This window comes from Erpetoichthys calabaricus, chromosome 4 (assembly GCF_900747795.2).
Source record: "Erpetoichthys calabaricus chromosome 4, fErpCal1.3, whole genome shotgun sequence".
Classification (NCBI taxonomy): domain Eukaryota; kingdom Metazoa; phylum Chordata; class Cladistia; order Polypteriformes; family Polypteridae; genus Erpetoichthys; species Erpetoichthys calabaricus.
In genome coordinates this window covers 182,440,016-182,461,644 of record NC_041397.2, presented here as the reverse complement: position 1 = coordinate 182,461,644, position 21,629 = coordinate 182,440,016, and the positions used below count along the sequence as shown (strand labels likewise).

The 21,629-nt window shown below is 37.3% G+C and overlaps 1 protein-coding gene across 5 annotated transcripts in view; it reads right to left on the bottom strand.

Annotated features, from left to right (window-relative positions):
* The window catches only part of herc2 (HECT and RLD domain containing E3 ubiquitin protein ligase 2), a 488,151-nt gene that overhangs the window by 171,895 nt on the left and 294,627 nt on the right, over nucleotides 1–21,629 (bottom strand). For all 5 annotated transcript variants that reach the window (XM_051927044.1, XM_051927043.1, XM_051927046.1 and 2 more), the window contains exons 32-33: nucleotides 20,141–20,317; nucleotides 12,473–12,609 (exon numbers count right to left, since the gene is read on the bottom strand). In XM_051927044.1, the coding sequence (XP_051783004.1) occupies nucleotides 12,473–12,609; nucleotides 20,141–20,317 (314 nt within the window). The remainder of the gene's footprint in view (nucleotides 1–12,472; nucleotides 12,610–20,140; nucleotides 20,318–21,629) is intronic.

Sequence of the window (21,629 nt, the reverse complement as noted above, 5' to 3'; positions counted from 1 at the left end):
AATCATTCCATACAAATAGATCAATTTATACAAAAAATAACTGAAGACAAATCAAACCCCACCCTTGAGAAGGAGAGCATGGCCAAAGGAGAATTGCTTAGGGCTTTTTAATAGGGTAAAAATAAACAAAAGAAAGGAAAAAATATATATATAGGTAAATAAAAATGCAGAAGGGGAAGAAATGCGGAAATAATTATTTCTTCTTATTCTAAAATAATATTGATTAGATCCTGCCAGGTTTTGAAAAAATTCTGTACAGATCCTCTAACTGAGAATTTGATTTTTTCCAATTTCAAATAATATAAAACATTGGTTTCCCACTGACTTATCAGAGGGGAGTTAGGATTCTTCCAATTTAACAAAATAAGTCTGCATGCCAAAAGCGTAGTGAATGCAATCACCGTTTGCTTGTCCTTCTCCACTTCAAGTCCGTCTAGAAGAACACCGAACACAGCTGTTAATGGGTTAGGAGGGATTGTGACACAAAGGCTGTCTGAAAGGCACTTCAAAATTTTGGTCCAAAATGATGTTAATTTGGTGCAGGCCCAAAACAGGTCACCCAGTGAGGCAGGAGCTTAGTTGCAGCGTTCGCAGGTTGGATCTTGCCCTGGAAACATTTTGGACAGTTTTAAGCGAGACAGATGAGCTCGATATATAATTTTGAGTTGAATAATTCTATGCTTTGCGCATATGGAGTTCGAGTGAATTCTCTGCAATGCTACCTTCCACTCCTTTTCTGTTATATTGATTAAGAGATCTTCTTCCCAATGTCCTCTTGGATCTTTGAAAGGAAGGGACTCTAATAAGATTTTATATAATGCGGAAATGGTGTCTAACTCCTCGAAATTGAGCAGTATTTTTTCCAGCATGGTGGATGGTACGAGGTGAGGAAAATCGGGCATTTTCTGTTTAACAAAGTTTCTAATTTGAAGATAGTGAAAGAAATGTGTAGCTGGGAGGTTGAATTTGGAACGTAATTGTTCAAAGGATGCAAAGATATTGTCTATATAAAGATCTCTGAGCAATTTAATCCCAAATCTTTTCCAGGTATTAAAAACTGGATATGTGTTTGTGAGGGTTGAAAGAGGTGGTTCACTTGCAGATGTGCCACAGATAAAAGATTTTCCATCTTAAAATGCTTTCTAAGTTGGTTCCATATTCTGAGTGAGTAAAGCACAATTGGGTTATTAGTATATTTGCGATAACTTCCATTTATTGAAGTGCAGAGCAGGTAGTATAAAGAAGTGCTACAGGATTTTACTTCTATTGCGGGCCAAGCCTGTGTATGTTCATTTTTTTGTGTCCAGGTTTTTATGGCTTGTAGGTTTGCTGCCCAGTAATAAAACTGAAAATTAGGTAAAGCCATGCCACCTTCTGCCTGAGGTCTGTGTAGGGTCGTTCTTCGGATACGCGAGTGTTTTGAGTTCCAAATAAATGAGGTTATTGTTGAATCTAATTGCTTAAAAAACTATTTATTGATATATATTGGAATGTTTTGAAATAAAAAAAGAAGTTTAGGAAGGTTATTCCTCTTAACAACGTTAATTCTTCCGGCTAGAGTGAGATGAAGGGTTGACCATCTATGCAAGTCTTGCTTAATTTTTTCCATACAGACGGCAAAATTTTGATGATAAAGAGCTTTATGTTTACTTGTGATATTTACCCCTAGGTATTTAAACTGATCTGCTATGGTAAAAGGTAGGGTGTCCAATCTAATATAATATGCTTGTGAATTCACTGGAAAGAGTATACTTTTATTCAGATTAATTCTGAGACCAGATATCTTTTGAAATTCTGTAAGTGCTGTTAAAACTGCAGGCATAGTGTTTTCTGGGTCTGATATATATAAAACCATATCATCTGCATATAGAGAAATTTTCTGTTCCAGTCCTTCTCTGATAATCCCCTTTATCTGATAAGAATTTCGACAGTGAACCGCCAGTGGTTCAATGGCAATTGCAAACAGCAGTGGTGACAAGTGGCAGCCTTGTCAGGTGCAACATCCTAGCTTAAAGTAGTCTGAACAAATGTTGTTAATACAAACTGAAGCTTCTGGATTGGTATACAGTAGTTTGATCCATGCAGAAATATTCGGGCCAAACCCAAATTTCTCCAATGCAGTGAAAAGGTACTTTCATTCAATCATATCAAATGCTTTTTCTGCGTCTAATGATAGTAATATCTCTGGGGTGTTTGACTTTGCTGCTGAATATATTACATTAAACAGGTGTCGGAGATTGGAAGATAAGTGTTGGCCTTTAATAAATCCAGTTTGATCCTGTGTTATTACTGAGGGCAGCACTTTCTCCATCCTTCTAGCTATAATTTTTGAGAGTATCTTAACATTATTATTCAGGAGTGAAATTAGTCTGCATGATGCACATTGTAACAAGTCCTTATTTTGTTTAGGAAAGACGGTGATTAATGCTTGATGAAAAGTTTGAGGTAGAATTTGATTGTCTCTAGCTTCTGTAAATGTTGCCAATAAGAGGGAGCTAGCTGAGTGGAGAATTTCTTATAAAATTCTACAGGGTAACCATCAGGGCCTGCTGATTTCCCGCTTTGAAGTGACTTTATAGCATCTAGTAATTCTGATAGGGTCAGAGGTTTATCCAGTTCCTCAGCACTTAAAGCATCTATTTGTGGTGTTTGTAATGTATCCAGAAATGCATTAGATTGTGTGTTGTCTTCTTTGAACTCAGTAGAATATAAGGATTTATAATAATCTCTAAATGTGTGCATTATATTTTTATGATCAATGATTTCTTCTCCATTCGTGTTGGTGATTACTGGGATTGCATTGCGAACTTCTTGTTTGTGAATTTGTTGAGCTAAAAGCTTATTAGCTTTCTCTCCGTGTTCATAGTAATGATGTCTTGAATTATAAATAAGTTGTTCAGTTTCTTTAGTTGTCAAGATGTTGAGTTCTGTATGCCTGCCTTTTCCTATGAAGAGCTTCACTTGGGACGCCTGGCTTGTTCTTCATCTATTCTAGTAATTTCGCTTCTTAGCTGTGACGCTTTCTTGGTTTCTAATTTATTTCTGTGGGAAAGATATGAAATAATCTGTCCACTTAAGAAGGCCTTTAGAGTTTCCCAGAGTGTTCCTGCAGAAACCTCTGAGGGTGTGTTTGTCTCTAGGAAGAAGCTGATTTGTTTGGATATAAATTCTGTGCAGTTCTCATCTGCTAATAGAAGAGGGTTAAGACACCATCTGCGAGGTGAGTGTGAGGGGCTTAATGATTTTAGCTCCAAGACTAGAGGGGCATGGTCGGAGGTAACAATTGTGTCGTATTTGCACGATTTAATCGTAGGCAAGAAATTATTATCTATAAAAAAATAATCAATTCTTGAGTAGCTATGATGCACTGGCGAGTAGAACGAATATGTTCTTGAGTTTGGGTTAAGAAACCTCCAGGGGTCTGATAAGTTGTGGTCAGTTACAAACTTGTCTTTGCAGTGTTAGATGTTGTCCCCCCTGTCACAGGAGTCCTATTTAAGAGTGGATTTAAAACACAATTAAAGTCCCCAGCCATTATAATTTTTATAAGTGTTCACATTGGGAATGGATGCAAATAGATTTTGCATGAATTTCTTATCATCGACATTGGGTGCATAAACATTTATCAAAATCATTTTACTGTTAAATAAGTTGCCCATGACCATCACATATCTCCCTTCAGGGTCCGATACTACATCTGATGCTACAAATGGGACTGTTCTGTGTATGAGAATTCCCACACCTGTAGTTTTCTTTGTAAAGCTAGAATGGAACATTTGGCCAGTCCAGTCTTTTTGTAGTCTGGACTGATCCTTGCTTAGTAAGTGGGTCTGCTGTAAAAATACTATTTTAGCGTTTACGCCTGTTAGGTGAGAGCATACTTTCTTTCTCTTTAATTCGTGATTCAGGCCTTTAACATTCCAGCTGACAAAGTTAACTGTCCCATCATGGAGACATTGATTCTGAGTTTTTAATGTCATTTTATAGTCTTAACTGGTAGTGAGACAGTTTTAATCTTAATTTCAAAATTCTCTATGAGTTATTGCATTTTAGCCTATTGTTGCATTGATATTTATAGTTATAAGGTTTAGAAGAATAGATTAGATATAGCCTGCTCTCCTTCTCTCCCTCCTTTATCCCCCCCCCCCCCCCCCCATTTAGCCTCCCTGCATGAGGCTTGATCTCACTTCGCAATCTCCCAGTCCTCTGACATACAAAGAGACAGAGCACGTCCAAAACAAAACAAGACAAAGCCTCGCCCCCCACCCCGCAGCGGTGTTTGAGAATTAAAACAAAGTAGAGATATCTATTGCAGCTGAAGTCTAAATACTATCTGCCAAAAATATAATCATTAACAGTCTTTAAGCTTAAAATTATCTTCAGCAATTTTAAGATATTAAGATAATAAAATAATGAACCCTGGGAATGATTTTAAAAAGTGGTCTAGGATAAACATAGTAGATCCTCATGCAATAGTAGAAATTGCAATAAACAAAGGGTATGATATTAAACAGTCTACTTTAGGGTAGTAAAAAAAAAAAAAAAACAAAAAAAAAAAACAAACCCTACTTTAATTACTTCCACACACTCACGTCTATAACTGTAATTAAGACATAAACATAAATTGTCCAAGTAAAGAAAAGGATGTATAATTATAATACCAGTCTCTTTAAAAGTGGATCCAACAGCAGATAAGTCCTTCCCATGCCATGACAGAATACGGCTCCTTATTGACTTTCAAATGAGTGTCGGGAACAGCTTCTTTAATTCCTTTTCAGCTTCCTCCTTGCTTCAAAATACATAATATTGGTCTTGAACTTCCACTTTCAGTTTGGCGGGATACAAGAGGCTGTATTTGATATCGACTTTCTGTAGCAGCTTTTTAATGTTAAAGTAGGCTGCGCGTTTTGCAGCTGTTAATGTTGAGAAGTCGGGGAAAATACGAATAAGATTATTTTCAAATATAATCTCTTGCTTGTGTCTGAGAAGTGCCATCACATCAAGCTTACATCATAATCGCTCGAAGCGGACAATAAAAGACCTAGGTTTAAAGGTGCTTGATCTGAGTATGCGATAAAGCTGCTGCTATCTCGGTATCTAATTTAAAGTCATCTCCAATTATTTTAGAGAGTAATTCTACTGTAAATTTCACTGGGTTTGAGCTTTCTCGTTTCTCAGGTATACCTTCAATTCTTATATTATTTCTTCTGTATCCATCTTCCTGGGGCCGCAAGTCTGTCTCCAAGTTTTTTGCATTCGGAATTCGCAGCTGTAGCTTTTTCATCGGCGTTAGATACCAATTGTTCCGCTGTTTCAACTCGAGCTGTGAATGCCTGCTTAACGCCCTCCAGCTGATCTGTAACGTCATTCATCTGATCGGCAAGTTTTTTCAGTTTGGATCTATTTTCTTCAATGTGTTCCTCTAATTTCTCCACAATGCCTTTAAAGGTCGTGTCAAAACATTTAAACAGACGCATTTCCCGGTCTTTGTTATCCTTCTTAAGCTCACTTATGGCCATAGCCGTGGCAGTGGCCAGCGTAGAGATCATCTCTTTCATCATCTCTCTTAGTTCAGACAGTTCACTTCGGCTGTCGTGCTCCGCGAGTGGGATTGCAGCTCCTGTTACAGCAGATGCTGCGGGCTTGCGATGAGTAGATGAGAGCACGTACTGCAGGGTCTTTTCTAGTCTCGAATGATCCTCAGAAATCGACGATCCATCGTGACCTGTATCACTTGCACCTTCGTTCCCATTTTCACTCTCGACTGGAGACGATACAGTGGAGTGGTGTCCTAGGAAATCTGCGCATTCGTCTGCCTGTTCCAGGTCAGTCTCCATGAGGCCATACCTCGCACTCGGGCCGGATGTCTGTCCAGACTTTGATGCAGCTTTAAGTTTCTTTTCCGGTTCTTTCTGACTTCTCTTCTTCTTACTCATGCTTATATATTGTAGAGGAAGTTCCTTGGGTTGGGTTAAATACAGGATACCTCTAAATAATATGAAATACATGGGAAAATAAAGCCACTGCTAGTGGAGCTCCGCTTCAGACATCCATCTCCTATAGCGGATGAGACCAACTCCATATATCTAACGTGTCAGTGGACAGAAATTATTGACATCAACAGAGAGTGTAGTTGGTTTACAAAAATATTTACTCTTTATTCCTGACATGTTCAGTGCAATACAACTTTTGACAAGCACCTCTGGATATTTTACTAAGTCTAAATGCCTCTTTGGATGGTTGAAAATATATTGTCAATATTATAGTACAAGTTGTTTGCAAAATTTGTTCAAGAAAATGGTTCTATATTTTGACTGCAACTGTAATGCAATGTGATTCTTTCATTTTATTAGTGCCACCCCCTTGAAATCTATCACTTTATGGGGCCATGAAAACCTGTATTAATACTTGTGTGCACATTAAAATGTTTTTTTGTACAATGTACAATTCTCATGACAGTGGAATAGGTCATTGTTAGCCAGTCTACTGCAGTGGAAAATGTGGTTAACATCCACTCATGCATGGGGGAAAAAAATACCGTTGAATACCGTGAAACTGGTATAATTTTGAAAAATACCGTGATATAGAATTTTGGTCATACCACCCAACCCTAGGCAGAGGGACTATCATTTCAACATTGTAACTACCATTGTATTGTTACAGATAAATACAGAAGGGAATACAGAAAATGCGATGCTCACCTCAGGCCTTACTTGTGCATCTATTTTAAAGCAGATGGTGTGGTTCAGTGCTTAATTAAGGCTAAGCACAATATATGCTGATCCATAATAAGTAAGCAATAATCTATTGTAGCAGTTACTACTGTACATATTATTGTCCATGTATCTGTTTCTGTTACCTAGTTACTCTTGAAAATATAGGTTCAACTGTCTCTCTCTTTCTTTCCTAGGACACGGACAGGAAGTAGAAGTGGAAGTGGACAATTGCCGATGATGAGATGGAGCACGTTGTCGGAGAACTCTGGGCCCTTGAGACCCAAATTCACTGGCTCCTGTCCAGAAGGAGGCACCTGAGGCAACTGAAGGCTCACCTGCTGAAAGAGTCCTTAGCGACATCTGAAATCATTGCAACTCACTGCGATTCAGCACGCTCGACTTCACACCGTGCCACTCACTTTCAGGGCCAAGCGAGTTTTACCCTCGCGCCCCTTCTAAGTGACTGCGATGACGAGAACAACCAGGGAATGAGCCTGTTTCAGCTATGCATGCAGGGGTTTAAGGCTAGATCACCTCCATCGGCCCAGGAAAGCAAATCCAACCAGAATTGGTTTGACCCTCTCCACTCCCCAACTGTGCTAGCAACCCCAGGTGATGTATTTGTTATTGGAGTTTCTATCGTACAAAACTTAAACATTTCTTACCCTAAACAGAAATCTTTTCTGTCTTTTTTTCCCAGTGCTCGTGTATGAGATGTTACAAGAAGAACACTAACAGTCTTTGAGCTAGAGAACAAGGACAGGGCAGTGGGAACCATCATAATACATGCCGAGGTAAAAGATGCGCAATACTGACAGTTGCAGATTCTTAAGGTGGATTTCACAGCACTTATTAATGCCACGAAGGAGAGGACCCAAGCTGTGAGAATCTTCATTTCGGGTCCCTTACCTCTGGCTAGAAGATCAGATGAGTACTACAGTCGTCTGCTGGCATTAAACAACTGGTTGAAAAGCTTCTGCGATGGATAAAACATCAGGTTTGTGGACAACTGGGATCTCTTCTAGGAGAGGCCGCATTTCTTCAGGTAGAAGGGTATGCATCCTAATAGATTCGGTGCCTGGGTCCTCTCCAAAACCATCTGTAAGGTAATTCGTCTCTCTTGACCATGTACTTTTAATCCTAACTTTCCATAATGCCTTGCTAGGACATCATAACTCTGTAGCGAACTCTTTCTCAAATATGCACTGCATCAATATTTTAATAACCAATCTCAGTTTATGTAAAAAATCCAGACAATGCCTCATAAATGCGAATAACTTAATTACCATTTCGAACAGCCGTAACGCTCCACTAGTTCAGTTAGGCTCTTTCGAGACCTTAAATATGGCCTTATTAAATGTTAAGAGCATTAACCAACAAGACCTTTCCTATCAATGGATCTTATTAGTGATAGGAAATTCTACTTTCTTACATTAAGTGAAACGTGGTTTAGCTCTGATAGTGCAGCTGTTTTAACTGAATCTGCACCTCTGGATTACAGCTTTACTCTTGCTGTTCACCAAGGTAAGAAAGGCAGCGGTTTAGCAAATATTTATTTGAGTCAGCTAAAGTGTAAAGATGTGAGCTTTGGTACGTGTGCGTCTTTTGAGTATCTTGCCGTTGTTATTCAAGGAGTTTCTCAGTTTCTAGTATTGTTGGTGTATAGACCTCCTAAATATAATGCATGAGCTATGTTAGCCAGCCCATACACAAAGGGGGGCACATGTTGGATTTAGTGATTACTAAAGTATTAAAAATGGATGTGAGGCAGATTGTGGATATCAGTTTATCAGACAATTTTTTCTTACTATTTAATACAGAAATACTGATAAATAAGATTAATGAGTAGCATATTGTTAAAAAGCGCTTCTTTGATTCGTCAGCAGTTTTAAATTTTACTAACATTTTAAGCAACCAGTTTGTTTGTAGTGCTTACTACAATAGTGAGGATAATGTAAATAGTAAAGTGGAAAATTTTAATGCTAAAGTGTGAGCTGCCACTGACATAATCACTCCTGAAAAGATAGTTAAAAAATCCTCCAGCACTGTTACACCATGGAAGACCCAAAGAGTGTCTGATTTAAAGAAAACATGCTGGAGAGCTGAGCATAAAAGGAGAAAATCTAAACTGAATGTCCACTATGAAATATTGAAGGCTAAAATAACAGAATACAACAACATAGTCCATGTAGAGAGATGATGCTACTTCTCTGAAATTATAAATAACAATGATAGTAAACCATAATTTTATTCTCTACCATTGATCATTTACTAGACCCGGGTCACTCAATAGAATGCCTCCAAAAAACTTCTAGTGAAACTTGTGAGACTTTTGCTAAATTTTTAATCACAAAATTAATGATATTAGAAATAATATAGTACATCCCCCAATACTGATCCTGTTAAATCCCAATTTTCTATGTTAAGCGATTAAATTCTTTCACCAGGATAGATTTACCCAATTTATGTAGAATAATTTCTCAACTGACAACATCCACCTGTGTCCTTGACCCAATTCCAACAAATTTTTTCAAAGAAGTTTCTGCCGTGCTAATTGATAGTGTGCTTGACATAGTAAATTCATCTTTAGATATGGGGAATTCCCAGACTGACTTAAGACTGCTGTTGTTAAACCCCTGCTCAAGAAAAATAACCTTGACTTCTGTATTTTTGACAATTTTAGACCTATTTCTAACCTGCCTTTCTTAAGTAAAATCCTTGACAAGTTTCAGTCAGGGTTTAGAACAAATCACAGTACAGAAATTGCACTGGTTAAAGTAGTAAATGACTTGCGGGTAAATGCAGACAGAGGCCAGTTGAAGATATGCAGGGTTTGGATATTCCAACAAGACAATGACCCAAAACACAGTTCGAAATCTACAAAGGCATTCATGCAGAGGGAGAAGTACAATGTTCTGGAATGGCCATCAAAGTCCCCTGACTTGAATATCATTGAAAATCTATGGGATGATTTCAAGCAGGCTGTCCATGCTTGGCAGCCATCAAATTTAATTGCACTGGAGAGATTTTGTATGGAAGAATGGTCAAAAATACCTCCATCCAGAATCCAGACACTCATCAAAGACTATAGGAGGCATCTAGAGGCTGTTATATTTGCAAAAGTAGGCTCAACTAAGTATTGATGTATCTCTGTTGGGTGTGCCCAAATTTATGCACCTGTCTAATTTTGTTATGATGCATATTGCATATTTTCTGTTAATCCAATAAACTTAATGTCACTGATGAAATACTACTGTTTCCATAAGGCATGTCATACAGTATATTAAAAGGAAGTTGCTACTTTGAAAGCTCAGCCAATGATAAACAAAAATCCAAAGAATTAAGAGGGGTTCCCAAACTTTTTCATATGACTGTATTATCTCAAGACATAACGTGAATTGTATTTGTCAATAGCGCCTGATGACCCCAGCTCTCCTGGTTCACTGACCCAATGTCTTATTTGTGTTTCTGAATGGATGAGTAGTAATTTTCTCAAACTAAATAAGGAGAAAACAGAAATCTTAGTGATTGGCAAAAATGGATATAGTGAGGGTATTAGAAATAAACTTGATCCTTTAGGCTTAAAAGTCAAGACAGAGGTAAAGAATTTAGGGGTAAATATTAACTCTGACCTTTAAATCACATATTAATCAGACTACCAGGACAACATTTTTTCACTTAAGAAATATAGCAAAAGTTAGATCCCTTATAACTTTGCAAGATGCCAAAAAAGTAGTTTTACTTGACTAGATTACTGTAACATCCAATAAAGACATCAATCGGTTGGAACTAGTGCAGAATGTAGCTCCCATAATCTTAACTAGGAAAAGAAAATCCGAGCACATCTCAACAGATGTCACTACATTGGTCAGCTGTGCCTTTTAGAAATGACATTAAAATGCTGCTTTTGGTTTACAAAGCCTTAAATAATCTCGCTCCATTCTATATTTCAGAATGCCTTTCCCTCCAAATCATAACCTTATATCTTCAAATGAGTATATGCTTATAATTCCAAGACTTAAAAGAAGGGCTGGGGCAGCTTTCTGCTGTTATGCACCTAAAATCTGGAATAGTTTACCGACAGAATTTTTCCAGGCTAATACGGTGGAACACTTTAAAAAACTGCAAAAAACCCATTTTAACATGGCTTTCTTATAGCTTCATTTTAGTGTAACCCTGATATTCTGTATATGCATTTAATTATCGTCTTTATCATGGTTCCACAATTTGTACTAACCTGTACTTTCTCTGCTGTTCTTTTACCAGTTTTCTGTGGTGGTGATCTATGCCGCCACCACCACCTGATCAAGGCACCATGCAGTCCTCACATTGATGGATTGAAGGCTAGATATCCACATGACCTTCTTTATCTAATTCCTCCACATAAAGACTGAAAACCATGAGGACTGATTTAGATCATTTATGTTAGGTAGAATGGCCAGTGGGGGCTGGGCAGTCTCATGGCCTCAGAACCCCTGCAGATTTTGTTTTTTTTTTCTCCAGCTCTCTGGAGTTTTGTTTTTCTTTCTTCTGTCCTCCTAGCCATCAGACTTTACTTTATTCTTTGACACTTAGTATTGCCTAACCTTATTTTTAGTTTTTTTTTTTTTTATAAACTTTTCTTTCTTCATCTTGTAAGGCACTTTGAGCTACATCATTTGTATGAAAACATGCAATATAAATAAATGTTATTGTTGTTTAGTAATTGTAGGCTGTGAGTCTAGGTGGAGAAGGGGGTCAAGCTGTGTCTGTGGTTCCCTATATAAATGTGCTGTTTGTGATATAAGAGAGGAGACTTTCATTAAAAGCAGGCATGCTTTTTGAGGAGAAGGAGAAGAGGAGGATTCTGGAGAGGGAAATCAAAGGCGTGATCCAACACGCAAACCACTCTGATTGGTTGGTACGCTTACAACCGCAAGTGTGGGCTAACCATCGGATGTCATCTGTCTGTACGGCATGGCCTTTTTATCTCTGTTGACGCAGGCGTCATCCAATTGAGGGATGGTTGAACACCATCACACCTGTGTAAGGCGAACTTCAGCTTCAATGACAGGTCTTGGCTCCTAACTGGTGGGAGCGGTCTGTTATAACAAATAAGGAAAGAGCACCAATTGTTTCTTTTGGACTCAGGAGTTAACTGAGGAATACCCAAGTGGGTTGGCTCAAACATAGGGATCAGGACACTTGTTAAACTGGGACTGGCTAAAAGGGATGTGTGTGTATGTTTATAATATATATTCTGAACCTATTAGAAGCAAACTCTTACTAAGGGTAGGATGTTTATGTCAAAACTGCATGAGGTCATCATGTGAGCACAGAAAGAAAAAAAAAACAGAAGGAGTCTTTCCTAAAGCTACAATCACAAACTCTCTTACAGGACAGTATGTTTCAGACTACCACTTCTTCCTATACAAGCCACACAAAGTATTGAATAAACCTAAGTTCTACAGGCATAACCTGAAACCATTATAAAAGATAAACAATTTTTGGAATTAATAAGGCTGCAAAAAACATTATAACCATTTCTCTTGTGAGTAAATATTTATAAAAAAACATTTGGTAAAATAACCAGAGGCATCTGTAAAAAAAATTGTTTTCATATGAAATAATTTAGCTACAACACATATTTACTTGAAACATAATAACTTTTTATATTTTAAATGAAAATGTTAAAGTTGTACATTACCATACACAAACAACTTTTTTGTTTTATTACATCTATTGATATGACTGTAACTTTATTGTAATGTATTTACCCAATATTGGTCCCTTCAGGTACAAGTCTCTGCCAGCCACACAACATGGCATATTGAACAGATGGTAGCAAAAAATTTTTAGAGGCTAGTTTCAGCATTGTATCAATTCCCTCAAGACGTACTTCAGCTCGTTCCAACTGTGGAGGAAAGATCATATGAATTTAGATTTTTTTGTGTGCAAGAATCGTTATTCCTTTAGGTATAATACATACAAACAACTATTTCATATGAATGAATGTAATTTTTTTTAAAAGACTGAATTTCATGCAACCATTTTTTTAGTTGTTTAGTTTAGTTTAGTCAATTCAGTCTGAGTGAAATACAGAAGCTTGAATTAAAATACTCTTGAATACCAGTCTAGAAAAAGAGCGTCTCTCATACATACATACATACATACATACATACATACATAAACACACAAAGAACTTACCAACTCCAAAGTATAACAAAACAAGTACATTTTCTATATATCCCATTGGTCAGCTACAATTTAAGCACCCAACTTATTTTTTAAAACTACTTTCTTACTGCAATAATTGTGTAGATATTGCACTGTGAATGTTTTTGCACACTGCCCCTTGGAAGCCACTTCTTATTCCACTACATTTAATCACCAGTCACATCAGTTATGATTAAAACAGAAAAATCTGACTAATGAAATGTCCTGAAATTGAGGTCATGTCAACATACATGCTAGCAAACTTGCATACCACAAAGGATGGCTTCAAATGGAACACAGACCTAACACAGAGAACAAGGAGCACACCACCTTCAACAGACAATTAACACTTTTAAATTCAGTATTTATTACTTAGAGCTCAGTGGCACATGACACTAACAACGCCAACTGAATTTGATATAAAAATGTAGATATTTTAGTCTTTGTTGAGTAATGTATTATTTAAAGTATTATGTTGCTGTAGTTTAAGCTTGTAAGAATCTGCAAACAGTTATGTCAAGTAGTAATAATAAAAGTAATACATAATCATGCAGTTTTCACTTTTAAGTTTCTGAGCCATCAATGTGCCTATTTGAAAGGTCAGTATGCTCTTGTCCTTCACACTTCTTTACCAGACAGAAATGTTCTTGCACATAATGTATTTACATCATGTACAGTAATTACTTACACTGAAGGTTAGCTCTATTTTGGTATTACCATTTTCTATAGCAAAACACCTAGAAACACTGATCTCAGAAGGGCATATATTCACTGTGGTAACTTGTGCTCTCCATATACATTAGAAAAACATGGTGCATGGATGAACTGCTGGTCCTCTAGTGATTATTCTGAGACAGTTCGGTGCAGCAAGCAGGGTCCTGAACAGGGCTATTCCAGAGTATTCCTGAGGCAGACAGAGTGATAAAGAACTTTATGGGTTCCATGGAAATGAGTATTTTTAGAGTTTAGCTCTGCTTGGACGTGTGGGTGTGTGGTACTCCGCTGGGAAGCTGTGTGGCCTCAGGGAGTTCAGTGGGGGAGGAGAACTGATTGCCTGTTTTGTGCAGCATGATTGGCTCAGCTGTTCCCCATTGATATTGTTAAGCGAACCAGCTGTGCCTACAAGTTAGAAAAGAAACTTGGGAGTAGTGCAAAGCAGATGAGCAAGGAATCAGACAAGATCCAGAGAAAGGTGACAACTGATTGCAAGAAAAGTAGCAATGTGACAGAAAGGAAGCTTGGCAGTCGGGAAAAGGTAGACCTACTTTTAATTGCTTTGAGGATTGTTTATTGATTTGATTTTAACCTCCACTTTTATCACTGTTTTGATGGATTATTTATTGAAGTTTAACTGTATTACACTCTTGAAACTTTGTTTTTGATTTGGTTTGTTTTAATAAAAGCAGTGAGCACTTTCTACACTTATCTTTGCTGGCTTGAGTCCCAATTGCATTGGTTCATCCTCAGTAAACGACTGTTGATGATCCGGTTCCAAACGGGACTTGCCAGCTGCAGTCAAGTGGGACATGTTAGTTGCAGTAACTAAGACTAAACTTCCTTGTGACACTCCCAAACAAGCCACAATTGTGGATCTCTTGTGAAATTGTTGTCGCATTTACCAGTAACCATGGTCTGCAATGGAAATGGTGGTTACTTACACCTGATTGAGTTTACAAATATTATTTAGGAGAGGGGAGATCCTTTATTAATCTCAGTACTTCTTGTTTTTTATTTTTTTTAATTCTTCTGAACTGTAGCTGTGATATCTTTCACTTGGATGTTATTGATTGCACTGAGTAAGTAAAGCTGGAACAAAAATTGGTTTGTGTTTTTTCATTTAAGGCTGTAAAGCAAAAAATGGGAATATTTAGAAGGGGGTGATTCTTTTCTATATCCACTGTATATATTTTATATTGTATTACAGAAAAAGGCACAATATTGTTCAATTAAATAATAGAGAAACTTTAATAAAAAGACACTGAATAAGATTTTAGTTTTTGTCAAGGTATTAATGGTATCAAGTATCATAAAATTTCATTGGTATTGGTATTTAATACATATATTCTGGTATCAAAACTGTGGTAGGTGGCAAGTATGTCTAGTGGGGGGTAAACTTTTTAAACCGTAATACAGGTATCCTAAAGCTGCCAAGTGGAAGCCAAGCAATCATGCTAAGACTGCTTTATAAAGCAGGAGTTACCGATTGTGATGGGATAAGACAATCATGAAACTGACTAGTTTTACCCTTAAGATGAGGAATTGATGTAGTAGCAATCCTGTTCATTAGGAAGGGAACTACAAGAACATAAATGCCAGCTCTAATCCACACCCCATGTTTCTATGGTCAAAACAAGATTAAAGACTCATTTCTATTCACTTGCTTCCATGACCTTCAGTAATACTGATGGTTTCCTCATTGTGATTATGTAATCTTACTTCTATTTACTATTTAATTTATTTATGTTCATTTATTTTATTTCTATTTGTTATTTATGTTAATTGTATGTTTTTTCTTCTTTTATTGTAAAGCACTTTGACCACAGCATTCCTATGTTGTTTTAAATGTGCTATATGTGAATTTCCCATTGGGATTAATAAAGTATCTATCTATCTATCTATCTATCTATCTATCTATCTATCTATCTATCTATCTATCTATCTATCTATCTATCTATCTATCTATCTATCTATCTATCTATCTATCTATCTATCTATATAAATACATTGACATTTATCAACTTGGAAAAGCTGGAAAAGGTGAAGCAAAAATAAACAAACTTCCACAAAGAAGGCTACTAAGGCTAGAATCAGTGTTACAGTTGTGCTTGAAAGTTTGAGAACCCTTTAGAATTTTCTATATTTCTGCATAAATATGACCTAAAACATCATCAGATTTTCACTCAAGTCCTAAAAGTAGATAAAGAGAAACCAGTTAAACAAATGAGACAAAAATATTATACTTGGTCATTTATTTATTGAGGAAAATGATCGAATATTACATATTTGTGAGTGGCAAAAGTATGTGAACCTCTAGGATTAGCAGTTAGTTTGAAGGTGAAATTAGAGTCAGGTGTTTTCAATCAATGGGATGACAATCAGGTGTGAGTGGGCACCCTGTGTTATTTAAAGAACAGGGATCTATCAAAGTCTGCTCTTCACAACACATGTTTGTGGAAGTGTATCATAGCATGAACAAAGGAGATTTCTGAGGACCTCAGAAGAGTTGTTGATGCTCAACAGGCTGGAAAAGGGTACAAAACCATCTCTAAAGAGCTTGGAATCCACCAATCCACAGTCAGACAGATTGTGTACAAATGGAGGAAATTCAAGACCATTGTTACCTTCCCCAGGAGTGGTTGACCAACAAAGATCACTCCAAGACCAAGGCATGTAATAGTCGGCGAGGTCATAAAGGACCCCAGGGTAACTTCTAACCAGCTGAAGGCCTCTCTCACATGATTCCACCATCAGGAGAACACTGAACAACAATGGTATGCATGTTTGCTGAAGATCACGTGGACAAACCACAAGGCTATTGGAAAAATGTTTTGTGGACGGATGAGACCAAAATAGAACTTTTTGGTTTAAATGAAAAGCGTTATGTTTGGAGAAAAGAAAACACTGCATTCCAGCATAAGAACCTTATCCCATCTGTGAAACATGGTGGTGGTAGTATCATGGTTTGGGCCTGTTTTGCTGCATCTGGGCCAGGACAGCCTGCCTTCATTCATGGAACAATGAATTCTGAATTATATCAGAGAATTCTAAAGGAAAATGTCAGGACATCTGTCCATGAACTGAATCTCAAGAGAAGGTGGGTCATGCAGCAAGACAACGACCCGAAGCACACAAGCCATTCTACCAAGAATGGCTAAAGAAGAATAAAGTTAATGTTTTGGAATGGCCAAGTCAAAGTCCTGACCTTAATCCAATCGAAATGTTGTGGAAGGACCTGAAGTGAGCAGTTAATGTGAGGAAACCCACCAACATCCCAGAGTTGAAGCTGTTCTGTATGGAGGAATGGGCTAAAATTCCTCCAAGCCAGTGTGCAGAACTGATCAACAGTTACCGGAAACGTTTAGTTGCAGTTATTGCTGCAAAGGGGGGTCACACCAGATACTGAAAGCAAAGGTTCACATACTTTTGCCACTCACAAATATGTAATATTCGATCATTTTCCTTAATAAATAAATGACCAAGTATAATATTTTTGCCTCATTTGTTTAACTGGTTTCTCTTTATCTACTTTTAGGACTTGAGTGAAAATCTGATGATGTTTTAGGTCATATTTATGCAGAAATGTAGAAAATTCTAAAGGGTTCACAAACTTTCAAGCACAACTGTATGTGTCCAAGCACTGTGAGAATGCAACATTATCACTTACTGTAAGTATCATGTTAAAATAAACAAAAAAAGTCATCCTGGCTGTATGAAAAAATAGTTTGCTAAATGAAGTACAGTCAGACAAGTGGGAAAACCTAACGTTTTGGTGGGTCTGGCACCAGGAAAAACCAGCAGCCAATTAACAGAGGTGGGCAACTTGAATTACATGACTTAAGTCTTAAATCTGTTTTATTTTTTATGACTCATGACACAGTTAACAATGTTTAAAAAAGACTTGACTTGTTGACTTGCGACTTGACTCATACTCTTTTAATCTACATTTTTTGAATACACTTTTCATGCTTCATACCTGCATAAGTGATCAGAACTAATCAGCATGTTGGGGGACAAACGCAAAAAGAGGGATCAGCACCAAGGATTAACATTTTTGGATATTCTCAATTTACTGCAGACTATTATGCAAAGAACAGAATAACCATCTGCAAGATATGTGGGTCAAAAATCATCAACAACACCAACATCATCTTCTAACTTTGTCATTTCAAGATTCATATACACAGGTATGCTAGTTAGAATGTTGGCCCTAAATACTAATGTACCACTTCAGAAGAGGACCCTGCCAGGAATTCGCCAGGCTGATACGGTGGAGCACTTTAAAAAACTGCTAAAAACACATTACTTTAACATGGCTTTCTCATAACTTCATTTTAATTTAATCCTGATGCTCTGCATATTCAATTAATTATCATTACTATTCATGGTGGCTACAATATCCGTACTAACCCCTACTCTCTCTTCTGTTCTTTATCCGGTTTTCTGTGGTGGCGACCTGCGCCACAACCCCCTAATCAAAAGTGCCATGATGTCCCTACATTGATGGATTAAAGGCCAGAAGTCTATGTGACCGTCATCATCAAGTCCTTCCATGAGAACCCTGAATACAAAGAGGACTGATCACTTATGTTAGGTAGAATGCCTAGAAGGGGCTGGGCGGTCTCATGGCCTGGAACCCCTGCAGATTGTATTTTTTCTCCAGTTGTCTGGAGTTTTTTTTTGTTTCTTCTGTCCTCCCTGGCCATCGGACCTTACTTTTATTCTATGTTAATTAATGTTCTCTTATTTTAATTCTTACTTTGTCTTTTTTCTCTTTCTTCATCATGTAAAGTACATTGAGCTACATTATTTGTATGAAAATGTGCTATATAAATAAATGTTGTTGTTGCAGTCTGTCTCCTCCCCTGCATGACACATTAGTTCACTCCTTTTCACTCCTCCTCTCCATCTCCAATCAATGCAGCACCTAACTAATTCGAGTCCACTGCCCACAAGGGTTGCGAGTGTGACATACAGTACACTTGTTTTCCGATTTCCGTTAACTGCCAATCCAATTGAAGCCGCACAAAATGATGCTGCAGAAGAGTGTTGAAAGTGCTTCATCATATACAGTAAGTGATGTCTTTTAAGTGCTTTCCCCTAAGCGCTGGGCATGGCTGCCGTTTTGGTCTATACCAGAGCCTTTTCATTTAGCTTGAAACCTGGTAGATTTTCCTGGAAGGGCCAAGATGTTACAGTACATGTATAACTTACGAGTCATGTACTTAGTTCTACATTAAAATACACAGCTTGCATGTCGGCACATTGTTGCATGTTCCTAAAGACATGAAAGGTATCTAAAACTGTATATCTATCTTTTTTTTTTTTTTATCTTTTACAACTACCCTAGATATTTCTATAATTTTTTTTTTTTGTTTTGTTTACTAGAGATGATCGCGGAACAGTCAGTGCAGGTTAAGCAAACCCCAGTTACAAATGAAGCCTATTACTTCTTTAAATAAAGAACATGGACCAATATGAAGGTAGTAGGGTACCAGGGCCATTTGCAGTGCACCACAAAGAGCAGGAAAATAAAAAAGCTAAACGTGCAAAGCTACTTGGATGTCTGTAACCAAACTGACTATCTTATTGTTTAACATGGGAATGAGAATACTGGAAGTGCCTTCACCCAGTTATCTTGCCGAGCATGTGTTCAATCATGGAGGTGTGATAATGTGACCACATTGCTCACTAATATGTGATAAAACCCTGTCAAACTTAATTTTCTGCAAGGGCAATTCATTCTAAATAATTGTTGTTAAAATATTTTGCTATTTGATAAATATGCAAAATTTTGTAAAGAAGTTATTTTAAAATGTGAGCTGATTATGTAGCTACATTACTCTGAAGTGATACTGTGGGTGGAACTGACAATCATTATTAGATCACCACCAGATAGTGGTTAAAGTTTAAGTACTTTTTACACAAGTCTTCTCAACTATGACTTGAGTTGATTTGCTTGAATAAAACCACAGACTCTACTTAACTTTCTTGAATGTAATCATGTAAATTACAATTGACTTGGGCTTGGAGCTTACTTGAGATTTGTATACGTAGAACTTAAGCCCCATCTCTGCTAAACGGTAGAAAAATGTGTTAACAACCTGTTGAATATTAGATAACAACAGAGCCTGCAAAGATGTATGTGAACTCAACAGAAAAAAAACTGGTAAAAAGTATTATTTGTATCTGCACTTCTATAAGGCCAAAACAAAAAGATGTGTAAAAAATACAGTTGTTGCTGAGTGTTTTTTATGTTGTACATTTAAATACCTATTGTTCAAGTCACTTTCCAGTTCCAATTGAATAATACATTTTACATAAAATTCACTTTATAGATCTATATCTGGAAAAAAGAAGTCTGAAAAATATCCTTAGGCATATATTCAGATGAACACCTTCTGAAAAAACAAGATTTTGAAAATACAGATCAACTTGTACTAAAAGGCATTAAATGTTGGCAGATTTTAAAATAAAATAAATACAAGTTTTATAAATACAATTTTGCTTACCTGTTTTAACAAGCATTTCCTCATTTTCTCAACATCCAGTGGCTCTTCCTTCAGAGCAAAGTCAAGAATTGTTGCCATCAATGCAGATTGAGGAAATACTCCTCGAACATTGTGCTTGAGCCACTTGTACCTATGAACACTTGCCACAGTGTTGAGTAAAGGCTGCCACTTGTCCTGCTAAAAATATAAATGATATATGTTCCTTACACTACCAGCAACTTAGTGTCTACTTTTATTACATATGCTAGAATGTACAATATGAGGAATGGACAATTCAAGTTAATAATGTAGTTTTACTACTAAAACATACATTCAAAATTAAAATGTACATTAAGGTGTACTGTTTACACTAAAATTAACCAGAAAGGAAAGAGAGTGATGATGCATACCTTTCAGCCCTAGGTCAACGGAATACAGTAACCCCTCGCTGTATCGCGCTTCGCCTTTCGCGGCTTCACTCTATTGCGGATTTTATATGTAAGCATATTTAAATATATATCGCAGATTTTTTGCTGTTTCGCGGATTTCAGCGGACAATGGGTCTTTTAATTTCTTGTACATGCTTCCTCAGTTGGTTTGCCCAGTTGATTTCATACAAGGGACGCTATTGGCAGATGGCTGAGAAGCTACCCAACTTACTTTTCTCTCTCTCTCTCTCTTGCGCTGACTTTCTCTGATCCTGACGTAGGGGAATTGAGCAGGGGGGCTGTTCGCACACCTAGACGATACGGAAGCTTGTCTAAAAATGCTGAAAGATTATCTTCACGTTGCTACCTTCTGTGCAGCTGCTTCGTGAATCGACATGCTGCACAGTGCTTCGCATACTTAAAAGCTCGAAGGGCACGTATTGATTTTCGATTGTTTGTTTTTCTCTGTCTCTATCTCTCTCTCTTTTTCTCTGCTCCTGACGGAGGGGGTGTGAGCTGCCGCCTTCAACAGCTTTGTGCCGTGGTGCTTCGCATACTTGAAAGCCAAACAGCCCTATTGATTTGTTTGCTTTTCTCTCTCTCTCTGACATTACCTGCTCCTGATGCGCACTCCTTTGAAGAGGAAGATATGTTTGCATTCTTTTAATTGTGAGACAGAACTGTCATCTCTGTCTTGTCATGGAGCACAGTTTAAACTTTTGAAAAAGAGACAAATGTTTGTTTGCAGTGTTTGAATAACGTTCCTGTCTCTCTACAACCTCCTGTGTTTCTGCGCAAATCTGTGACCCAAGCATGACAATATAAAAATAACCATATAAACATATGGTTTCTACTTCGCGGATTTTCTTATTTCGCGGGTGGCTCTGGAACGCAACCCCCGCGATGGAGGAGGGATTACTGTATTCATATAAGCCTATATTCTATAAATTACATAAAACAGTAGCATGTAATGCACGACAGGTACATACCTAAATTTGGCATTAATAGGAAATTAAAAAAAACTCCACAGTGGGTTAATAAAGAGTTAAAAAAGACACTGAAAAGGAAAAAACAGTTGTATA